General features: G+C 37.3%; 1 protein-coding gene across 8 annotated transcripts in view; it reads right to left on the bottom strand.

Annotated features, from left to right (window-relative positions):
• The window catches only part of Arfip1 (ADP ribosylation factor interacting protein 1), an 87,769-nt gene that overhangs the window by 45,054 nt on the left and 30,681 nt on the right, over nt 1–12,034 (bottom strand). For all 8 annotated transcript variants that reach the window (XM_027392968.2, XM_027392966.2, XM_027392965.2 and 5 more), the window contains one exon: nt 523–631. In XM_027392968.2, coding sequence (XP_027248769.1) covers nt 523–631 — 109 coding nt within the window. The remainder of the gene's footprint in view (nt 1–522; nt 632–12,034) is intronic.

Below are 12,034 nucleotides of genomic sequence, written 5' to 3'. Positions count from 1 at the left end.
GCCATAGAGTGAGTACCGGCTGAGACTAATCGATGAGGTGATCTTGGAGGTCTCCTATGTGGCAGGCACAGGAAAATAAAAGCTCCACTTCCTTATTCCTTTTGAAATCTGTAATCCCTACTTATATAAATCAATAGTTACAATTTTTGTGATTACAACCTAAAATTATCTAAGTTAACCTCAAAATAACTTTACGGCTTGATTTCACAATATTTAAAAATTATTATTAAAAAGTGTTCCTTAAGTAGTAACCTGAAATAAGAGGTGTGCATGAGTGGTAGGGCATGTGCCTAGTGTCTGAAGCATGGGCTGTATCCTGGAATGGTAAGCAGTAAAATTATACATACTGATATATTCATAAACAGACTGGTGAAGCGATTCTTAAAATTATTTTAATTGAAGAAAAGATCACTTTTCATCACAGAATTAAAGAGCTCAACTCTTCTCTTCTTTAATACAAGTGGCACTTAGTGAAGCTCCCCTCCTCCACGTCAGTCATCTTTACAGTATGTGGGTTCTTACCTTGGGACGCTCCTGCTTCAATAACCCCCTCTTTGGTACCATCAAAGCCATGAGATGTAATTTGAGTTTCTGAGAGTCCAAGTCCAGATGGTAATGAATGCTTCAAATCCTTGGTAACATTTGGATAAAAGAAAAAAAAAAACTTAGTAACTAAGATCTCACATCACATAATATTTCAGATTGTGCCTTTAACTACATTATATTTTTCTCTTTCTCTATCCTTAAATTAACATGGCATTCTGTGATGATCAAATACAGCAAGATTTGCTAGTAGGAGGTACAATGGATGCCAAATATAACATACCTTTACACTTATCACAGTTTAAGGTATCAGGACATGGAAGGTTGGAGAGATGGGAATGAGGGTAAAGCAGGATGCATCTCAGTCTAACAAAGACCTTTGTAGAGGAGGAGGCAGGAAACTCTGGGCAGTCAGGAGGAGGCAGGAAACTCTGGGCAGTCATTATCATGTCAAAGCAGGAAGGGCAGCAAGGAAGTTTCCAGGGCCAATGCAGCTAAAGTCTCCACTGAGAGATGGGGGGAGCAGGAATTAGAGGAAGGCCAAATAAAATAGGAAGTTTAATCCTAATTGAATTAAAAAATGAGTTCTGAACAGCAGATGTGCTTGATTTGATGAAAGAACTACTTTAAGAATATCAATTTGGGACACATGTAAGGACAGCGTAAAAGAGTTAGAAGCTGAAGTCAAGACCAAGATAAACTAAATACCATTATATTACATCTAAGGCAAACCTAAAGTTAGAGAAGTAGAATCCCCTCCCCAAAAAATGAAATTCAGGAATAATTAAAATTAAGATGTGTGATAAAAATCTGTTACATGTTCAGTATCACAGTAAGTGGAGTATCTGTTATATACAACTGGCATCACAGACCATTTAGAGGTTAATTTTCACGAATACAATACAAGATAGACAGGATATAAGTCAGTGGTAAACACACAGCTCATTTTCAGCAACTCTATCTACTCTGCTACTGGAATAAAAATACTTTACCATAGGTTAAGTGACATCTGTGACAAAATGATTTGAAGACAGATTTTGAATGCTTGCTGAAGAACTTTCTGAATCCTGAGATTCCTCTACCCTTAAATATATCCATTAAGTTTTTTTTTGCTCAATGCTTTAGCAACCCAAAACTCATTTTCTTGAATCTTTCCACTGTTATCAATGTGGAACTTGGCAACATATACAAAGTGGCCAAAATATAATAAATATGACTAAATTTATCAACCTTGCACTTCTGGGGAAAAGCGTTTGCTCCAAATCTATTTTGAGAACTGCAAACATTTCCTGAGGATAGACTTCTAAGGAATAGTATCTGGTGACTAAGCATGAACTTGTGCCTTTCTCTACTTTGAAATCACCTCTGGAGGAATCCCTAGAACGCCATTAAGATTGAGTACCCAGATCTAAAGACTGTTGAAGGCTATACCACTAATGTCCTTAGTGTAACCCTAAGCATTTAAAGAAATACAAGATTTAAAACACATTTTAATTTAGAGACAGGACTTTGCTATTCTACCTCATGTTGGCCTTGAACCTGCAACCTTCTGCTTCAGCCTCTGAAGAACTGAAGCTATACCTGTGTCACTATATCTGGCTTACTACACAGATTCATAATTAGCATACAGGAATTGAAGCTATTCCTACTTGAGGATATTCCTTGATACTGCTTATGATTATCCCTTTATACTCTGCTAAACCATTTTAATAACTGAAATATTTTTAAAAGTCTTTTGTTTGTTTTTGAGACAGGGTTTCTCTGTGAAACAGCCCTGGCTGTCCTGGAACTCACTTGGTAGACCAGGGTGGCCTCAAACTCACAGAGATCCACCTGCCTCTGTCTCCCGTGTGTTGGGATTAAAGATGTACAGCACCACTGCCCAGCTAAAATTCATTCTTAAGATTTCCCTGCTGGGTGGTGGTGGCACATGCCTTTAATCCCAGCTCTAGGGAGGCAGAAGCAGGCAGATCTCTGTGAGTTTGAGGCCAGCCTGGTCTACAGAGCTAGTTCAACTAGGACTATTTCACTGAGAAACCCTGTCTCAAAAAACAAAAACAACAACAACAACAACAACAAAAGATTGCCCAAGATCCTAACTTCCTAAGAACAGAAAACTAAATATGTTTTTATAGCATCTGTAGGCTGTATATAAACCTAAACTTTCCTCTTACTGTAATAAGTGACTGCATGCTTTACTTTTAAGGCATTTTTGCTTAGTTTTGAAAAACTCCGTTCTACTTATTCAACCTTCAGTTCTACTTATTCAACCTTAAATCTTGTAACTTTCTAGCTAGACCAGTTACTGAGTGATTTATCACAACACATTAAGTGGGGGGAGCATGTCTGGGAACAGTTTCTTAATCTTACAGTCTTCAACCTTGGCATTTCACCACACTAGTGTCTTCACTGGTATTATAGGAAGGTGTGTCTCAAGTGATTTGTTACTAATAGTAACTAAAACAAAAACATTTATCAACTTCTGTGTGAAGAATATTTATATGGTGGTAGGGTCGAGGTTATTTCTGCAATACAATATGCTTTCTAGATTGAGAGATGCAGGCAGAATCTCAAAAAGAAAACAAAACTGTTTAGCACGTTGGTTATCAGTAAAGTTAGGAGTTAGTTCGGATACCAAGTGCATTCAATACTTAAAAAAAAAAAATAGCAATAATCAGTTTGATGCAATGACTGCAACATGTGCTCTGAGGTCCGGTCAGATAATCCTGAGCTGGGAACCTGACTTAGTCACTTAATGACCATGTGATCCCAGGCAGCTTCTCTAACTTGTTGAGTTTCTTTATTATAAAATGGAGATAATTGAGAGTTAATAATGCTTTCTTCACAGACAACATACAAAGAGCACGTAGGACAATATCCTCTCATATTAATTTATAAACAGAACTCTGTTGAATGTTTGAAGTGGGATCAATAGAAGATTATATATGTTCATATAATTTAGGATGAGTGATTTTTACTTTAGGAATGACAAAGACAGTATAAGACACCAAAGTCATTAGTGTATCTCCCTATCATCCCCACAAACATGGAATTATAAGCACTCATCCTTGACCCATCGTTAAGTAATACACTTAACAATGCCATCTTAATTATATTAGGCCATGCTTGTATTTTAAAACTACCATATAATTAACTTCTAATATCACTGGCTCTACATAAGACACCTACAAAAAGCTTTTAAGTCTGAGAGCTTCAAGTTTTAAAATGTTACATACTAGATGGGTGCAGTGGCACATACTTGTTAAGCCCAGCTACTTGGGAGTCAGAAACTTGACTTGAGCCCAGGAGTTTGATGGCAAGAACAAGCCTCAAAGATAATAAATGAAAGTACACATTTTAGAATATAAATATAACATAAACTGCCTATGAATACAAAAATACAGGAAAAGTCAGTCTTCAAAGGGTAGGAATTCACTTCATACTAAAAATAAGAAATGTATAGAGAACAAACAAAAGAGGAGGAAGAGGCCAGTAGACAGATGATGAATTTCAATAAAAGTAACTTCATTCGGTGGTGATAGGGATTCTGCCATAAACAGATGTTTCCAAAATGAACTGGAAAGATGAAGTGGTCCGGCAGTCACTTAAGACTTCTGAAGATCCTCAAAAGCCAGGAGCCTATATATTCCTAAGATAAGAATACCACTCTGCAGAGTCGAAGGAACTCAAGCCCCTGAGTCTTGTGGTACCTGCTGTATATCAAATCCAAACCAAAGAAAGAAATCAACAAGTCTCTTGTGTAGCAGAAGAAAAACATGGGTCGTCAGTCTGGTTTCCTACATCAGATTTCCAACTGAAATCACCTCTGAGGTACATGTGACATCTATGAATGCTTCCTACAGTGACAGGTTAGTGATAAACAAAAGACATAAGTGCCTTTTCTCTCTCTCCCCATCCTTCTCTCTCAGAACTGGGGACAGAAACCAGGACCTTGCATATGCCAGACACAAATCTTCTGCCACGAATGTCTTAGAAATGCTTTCTTTATATTTTCCCTTACCCACACAATATAGGATTAAAATGTAAAGACTCAGAACTCACTTTTTTATTTATTATAATTTTCTGCTGTTTTAACATCCCTATTTAATCTGACACAAGTCATCCTGCTTTATCCACTTCATTTCCACAGTCTCCCTATTTTTCATGGCTGTCACCTTGCATAAGTCTTACCAACTTCTTAGACACATCTTTGAATAAAAATAAGCTCACTTTAGGAAAAAATATGAGAACTTAAAAAAAATTAAAAATTTATTGCTGTCTACTTCCTGACCGTAAGTGCAATGTGACCAGCTGCCTCAAGACTCTGCTGCTGTGACTTCTCTGGGCTGACAGACTGTACCCTCAAACTGTGGCCAAAATAAACACTTCCTTCATAAACAAAGGTCCTAATACGAGTAGTATACAACTTGTATACAGATACACTGGGACAGCTGAACTTACCTGAAAGAACATTAGCCATGTGAATCATTTTCTTATAAAAGAACATTGTGTAAATTCTTCCAAAGAAATAGTATACTAATGGCCTCTAGCCTGACAATGTTAGTACTTCATGTGGCCAGTGGTGCAAAATTCTGATGGTACAAAACAACTGGGGATGTAAGAGAGGAATGGGTAACTTGTGAGATAAAAGTCTGAGTGTGTCAACTTGTCTATTTTGGGGGGTGTTATATTTCCAAAAATAATACAGTATAGCCTTACAGTGTACAAAATTTTCAAATGTACCTTCTTTCATAATTTGTCAGTTTTTTTGTGCTTAGTTATAAAGCACTGTAAAGCTTAACTTGTTAAATTAATGCCACTGTATTTATTCCTATATTTTACAAAGTATATTTCAGAAATAGTTAGTTCATCACTAAATTCTCACTTTACATCTTTTCTGTTACTAACATTCAATTCAAACCTTAAAATGGCTTCAGTCTCTACTGAAACTATAGGTCAATACACTTAAAAAGGTTTTAATTAGCCTATAAGCAATTGTGATACTTTAACAAAAACTGCAAATAAGGTTCACATACATTTTTAGTACATTTTAAATGATAGAAAATCAGACTATTAGATTTCACAAAGCTATGAAGGTATAATCATTTTAAACCATGGAAACTTGTCTCTATTTTGCATATTTTAGTACTGCTTAGAAAATGAAAGAATGAAAATTTTAAAAGTTTAGGAGGTGTGTGTGTGTGTGTGTGTGTGTGTGTGTGTGTGTGTGTGTGTGTGTATGCGAGCACATGCGCGCACACCTACGAAAGCCAGGAGATACCTAGGAGCCCTTGGAGCTATAGTTACAGGCATCTGTGAGCCGCTGACACAGATGCTAGAATTCAAACTTTAGTCCTCACTATAGAGCAGCAAGAGCTCATAACTGCTGAGCCATTTCTTCAGGCTCAAAATGAAATTTAAAACCTAAATTCACAATTGGAAACTTGGCATAGCAATCTATTTTTGAACAACCGTGTGAAACAAGCATATATAAAGAACACAAAATATCCAACCAATGTTTTAAAAAACACACCCTTGATGATGTGTATAATATTGGAACTCATGAACAGAGCTGCAGAAAAATTCATTGTCCCATCTTAAGTCTGCTAAAAGGGGAAATATTAATGAGGGACTATTTCTCAGCCAGCATAATATATAAGGATCCTTCAAGTATTTTACAAACTATAGTAGCTTCTTCTTCTGTTTCCTTACATATATTTTGCTTTCCACTTGTCTTTCTTTAAACAGTCTGGCATTCATCAATGGTTCTACTTTCTCTACCAGAGCCTAAGTCTTACCTCTCTTGTCTTGGTGACTATTCTCGTGTTCCTTGTCTCTTGTCCTGTCAGCCCTGCAATGGAATCTTTACACTGTAGTGAGAAACAACTTTCTTTGCCCTTCTCCCCCCACACCCCCACCCTCTGTTTTTACAGGTCTGACTATGCATCCACAGAGTGACCTTAAACTTGCTAAGAAGTCCAGGCTCATTTCCAACTCATGATCCTCCTGCCTTGTCTCCACAGCATTGGGATCTAAGGTGTATACTACCATGTTCAGCTCAGACACAACTTTCTAAACTGTGAATCTGGTTGAGAGAACCCATTTTTTATACATTTGTGTGGCGCTGCACTGCCTTTTACAGAAGTTAGTCTCTTAACATGGCTGTAAGATTTTGCAGGGTCATACATCTCTGTGTAATTTCTCATACTTTAATTTATGCCTCCACCCCAGTGCACACGCCTTCTCTACTTTGGCCATGTGACCTGCCAACCCTACAGTCTTTATACCTCCCTCAGGCTCTTCACTGGAGCGTCTGAGGGGAACCCTCCTTACCCTTCTTTCATCTGTCTAGCTTATCTTTCAGCTCTCAGTTTGATCAGCAATTTCTCAGGCAATATTTCTTCCAACCACTTATCAGCATGCTTTATTTGACCAAGTCTATCATTTTTCCACATATTATATTAAAAAAAAACAACAACACAAAAGCAAACAACAGTCCAAGCAGCACAACTAAGGGTACAATCTGAAGTATAATACTGCCCCCCACCCAGAGCTAGAAGCCTTATTTCTAGGCCAGCTCTAACAAAAGTTAGCATTCACTCATAAAACATTTACTGAATACCTCTACTACACACCTAGTATTTTTTGAATTAGGATTCTTGCCCCTCATTGCAATTACAGCCAGTCACATAGGCTTCTGGAATAGCTATGTAATGCTAGTAATTCCATCTTGGCATCCAGGGTCCTCCACCTATTGTAAAATAAAGTAGTGAGAGCCAACAATCTCTAAGAAGTTTCTACTGAACTAGTATTCTGTAATTTAAGTTCTGAAGACCCTACATTCTAACTCCCCTAAATTAAAATGGAAATTTTGATGGTGTAGTATATGTGGTTTTCTAAAGAGTTCAGAGATGGGAACTGTCTAAACTATGTGTTTTTGTTTTGGACATTCCACAAAAAAAAAAAAAAAACCTCATTTCAGCTATATCTAATGAGGAATTTCCCGAACGGACAATCACAGCTAAATTGACAAGAAGCTTCAACCGTGTGTAATTCATGTTTGCTTCTCTTTAATTCAAGGTACAACTTACAAATGCCTAGTCATCTTTTAGCAAACACTGTAACAACATGTATCATATCTCATTTTTGCTTTCTATTTTGTTTTTTACTGTTTTTAAGACACAATTTCATGTTATCCAGGCTGGCCTTGAACTTACTATGCAGCAGAAAATGGCCTCCACCCTCTAAACTGAGATTAGCAGGTTTATGCAAATTCACCCAGTTGCTGTTTAGTAATTTTTAACAGCACCCATTGTAATATATAGTTCAAAAGTTGAAGAGTAACCTGACTTCTCTGAATATTAAACTTTAAAGAACAAAAATTATTTTACTTAGGAAAAAAAATAGTGTCTTTACTGAGGGGTGGAGGAGGTACCTGAGATACCACAATTACTGTCACCCCTATCTTGAGAGGTACTTATACATGAGCCAAGGACTATGGTGCTGGTAAAGGGATTTCTCATATGAGCACTTCCATTATCATCTCTACAGAAATGTGGATGTGGAGGATGGTCTTTCAGAGAAGGCCAAGGAAGTCAGATTAAAAACACGTCTACAGTGAGAAAAACATCAACGGTGTCATTTTTACAATTTCATTGCTTATGCCACAGTGACACCATCTGGCCAAACAAATCATTGCACCGCAGTAAATTACTACTGAGTTCACTTTTCAAGTGACATGGCTACTATGTAAAAGGTACTTAATACAAGATTCTAAATGAACAGGTATGAAGGAAGAAGTATGTATGTATCTCTGAAACCTCTTTTAATGAATAAAGGTACATGAGATTGCTTTACTATTTTATAAACATCTATAGTCTAACACCAGTCAATACATCTGATACTTTATAAAATTTTATCTTTATTAAACCGAAGATTTAAGGTTAAACACAACTTCCTGTTAATTAACTAGGAAAATTAAATGTGAAAGTAATTTATATTAGGTTAATGTATGCCTCATAAGTCTTGAGAAAGATGCTTTTGAAGTATTGCTTCCACTCTTGAGGAAAGGCACACAACGAAGGTTAATTTTAATGAAAGGATATCAACTATGTAAGAGACCCTTGTCTTAGGGTTTCTATTGCTGTGAAGAGACACCATGACCATGGCAACTCTTAAATAAGAAAGCATTTAACTAAGGTGCTTGCTTACAGCTTCAGAGGTTGAGCCCATTATTTATCATCATGGTGGGAGTATGGCTGCACATGGTGCTGGAGGAATAGCTGAGAGTCCCACAGCTTGCAGGCAACAGGAAGTCAACAGAGACAATGGGGGGGGGGTTATCCTAAGCATAGGAAATCTCAAAGCCCACACCCACAGTGACACACTTCCTCCAACAAGGCCATACCCACTCCAACAAAACCACACCTCCTAGTGGTGGCACTCCCTATGAGATTATGGGGCCAATCACAGTCAAACCTCCACACACATGACACTCACATTTTCACTAAGGGCGGGTACAAACAGAAACAAGCATTATGGTGTTGAGTTTCTTTATGGGAAGAGGTAGGGTGCACTGACTCAAGTATATTATTGCTTCTCTGGGGGGCACTGCCACTAATAAAAGTTCACATCAAATATGGAGAGGCCTCCAAGACAAATATCTTTTTCCTTTCTCTGCTTTCTAAAATGAAGTAAAATAACATCATAGGACAATAGCCAAAAGGAGAATTTGGCATATGCGAAAAGTAAAATTTCAAATCAGCAAGTTACTTGCTTTGACTGCATAAGCCAAGTACTTCATCAGCACTACTCAAAGGCAAGACTCTTAACACCCGCTAAAGAATTTAATGTTCTAAGTAACCCTGAGGAGGAACACTGGAGCAATGAGCTGCCAGATATCCAGGCTGGAACTGGTGGTTTTACCCATTTCCTTTATTACTGTGAGATAGTGTGGTGCTGTTTCAAAGACAGACCAAGAAATAAAGCAGAGTTCAAAACCAGAGCCATATAAATGACCTGGATTAATATTAATAGCAAAAGCCCATAGTGGAAGAGGAGTACCCTATTCATTTAAAATTTTACAATGCTTTTTATTTAGTATATGTTCTATTTGGTATATATTTAGTATATATTTAAAAGCACAAAGTCTCACATAAAATCAGATTAATATATAATTTACAAAAACTATATAATAAACTGTAAAGTGTGCGTGTTTTGATATATAAGCATTGTGAAATAACTACAACCAAGATAATTAACTTATTAACATGTCAATCACCTTACTTAGTTGTGTGTGTGTGAGCGCATGTGTGTGTGTTCTGAAATGCCCTAGATCTCAGCAAATTTCATGTGTATAGTTCACTATTAACCATGCTATGCATTATGTATTCAGAACATACTCAAAATCTAAAATTAACTCCCACCTTGACCAGCACCTGCCCATACTCTCCATTCACCCTCCTATTCTTTTTCTGTTTGGAGGGTTTTTAAAATAACAGAAAGAGACTCTCACTACAAAAATGAAATCACACATATTTCCCTTTCTGTATCTGGCTTATTTTACTTGGCACAGATATCTTCCAGGTTAACCCATGCTGTAACAAAGACTGACATTCATTGATTCTCATGCTCATATTCTCCCCTACCATTTGTCTCATTTGCTTGAGACGGTGTCACAATGCAGCTTAGACTGGCCCAGGACTGAGTCTCGAGCATCAGTCCTCTGAACTGCTGAGATTTCAGATGTGCACCACCACGTCCACTCACATTTTTTCTTATTTTAATGACAGATGATATTCCTTTGTGTGTATATACATGAGTACTTGGCACAAAGATATGTGTATTTTCTGTCCCCAGTCAACTGTAACTGATACCTAGGTTGTTTCTGTATCCTGGCTGAGAATAACACTAAACAACTACAATTTTATTTCTTTTAAATATATATCCAGAGATGAGATTGTCTCTTTTCTGCTTCTACTATCCTAGAACTGTTGGTTTGAATGAGAATGGCCCCCATAAACTCATAGATTTAACTGCTTGGGAATGATTAGGGGGTGTGGCCTTCTGAGAGAGGTATGTCACTGGGAACAGACTTTGAGATTTCAAAAATCCCACACCATTCATTCCCAGTTAGCTCTTTCTGCCTCCTACTTCTGAATAAGGATGTAAGCTCTCAGCTACTGCTCCAACACCATGTCTGTCTGCCTGCTGCCATGCTCCTTCCACAATGATTATGAACTAGCCACTGAAGCCCAATAAACTCTTCTATAAAAGTTGCCCTGGTCTTGGTATTTTAGCACACATTAGAAAAGTAACTAAAACATCCACCAATTATATTTAAGGGTTCTCCACAATGTCCCCAATATTTGTTTCATATTTATGTACTGTCTCTAAAAGTGAGAGAAAGGGAAGAGAGAGAAAGAGTGAGAGACAGAGAGAGAGAAAATGAGAATGAAAATGATTAACTGCTAGACAAGTGCTCTAATACCGAAACACTCCCATTTTTTGCCTCTGAGAAAAGCTACTCTAGTAAGTGTGAGATGATAATTCACGATGGTTCTAATTTGCAGTTTCCTGGTGAGTCAGTGATGCTGAGCACATTTTCATGTATATTCGTCTACTAGTACTCTTTTTTGGGGAAATTGTTGACGGTTGTAACTCAGTAGTATAGAAGACTCGCCTGGCATACATTAGGCTCTGGGTTTCGGGTTTCACCAGCAAGAAAGAAGGGAAGATGGGGGGGGGGGGTGAGGGAGAAAGACAGGAACAAAGTTTACTCAGGTGCTTTGCTCATTTCTTAATTGGGTTGTCTACTATTGACATATTTTGGACATTAACTATATTGAATGTATGGTCTGTAAGTATTCTTTCCATCCTACAAGTTTTCTTTTCATACAGTTTATCATCTCCTTTGCTATGCAGAAATTTTTGAGTTTTCTAGAGCTGTTTGTTTCTGCTTTCAATGTCATATCAGAGAACTCATGGCTAACTTTCTTCAGGCTTCCTTCTAGAGATTTTATAGTGTCGGATAGAAAGTCTTCAGTCCATCTGAGTTAATTTCTACGTAAGAGAGACTTGATTTCATTGCTCACTTTTTTGTTTTGTTTTAGACAGTCTGACTCTATAACCCAGGCTGACTTTGAACTTGTAGCAATCATCCTAGCTCAGTCTTCCAAGCACTAAGATTACAGGCATGAACTTCCCTAACCAGTTTCATTTCCCACAGACAGAAAAAGTCTTCTTAGCAAATGGCCTGGAGAAATTGTATAATATTAATTCAGAAGGAGGGAAACAAACCATGACTTCTATTTCACATCACATTCAAAGTTAATTCAAGATAAACTACACACTAAGCATGAGAAGCAAAATGCAACTTATAAAAAAAGTTTGTTCATACTAGATTTCTTAAATGGTACACCAAAGGAAAGATTGATAAATTGAACTAATTAAAATTACCAACTTCTGGCAAAGGGGGTGGTGTACACCTGTT

Source organism: Cricetulus griseus (assembly GCF_003668045.3).
Source record: "Cricetulus griseus strain 17A/GY chromosome 1 unlocalized genomic scaffold, alternate assembly CriGri-PICRH-1.0 chr1_0, whole genome shotgun sequence".
Taxonomy (NCBI): Eukaryota; Metazoa; Chordata; class Mammalia; order Rodentia; family Cricetidae; genus Cricetulus; species Cricetulus griseus.
This window is presented reverse-complemented; position numbering and strand designations above follow the sequence as displayed.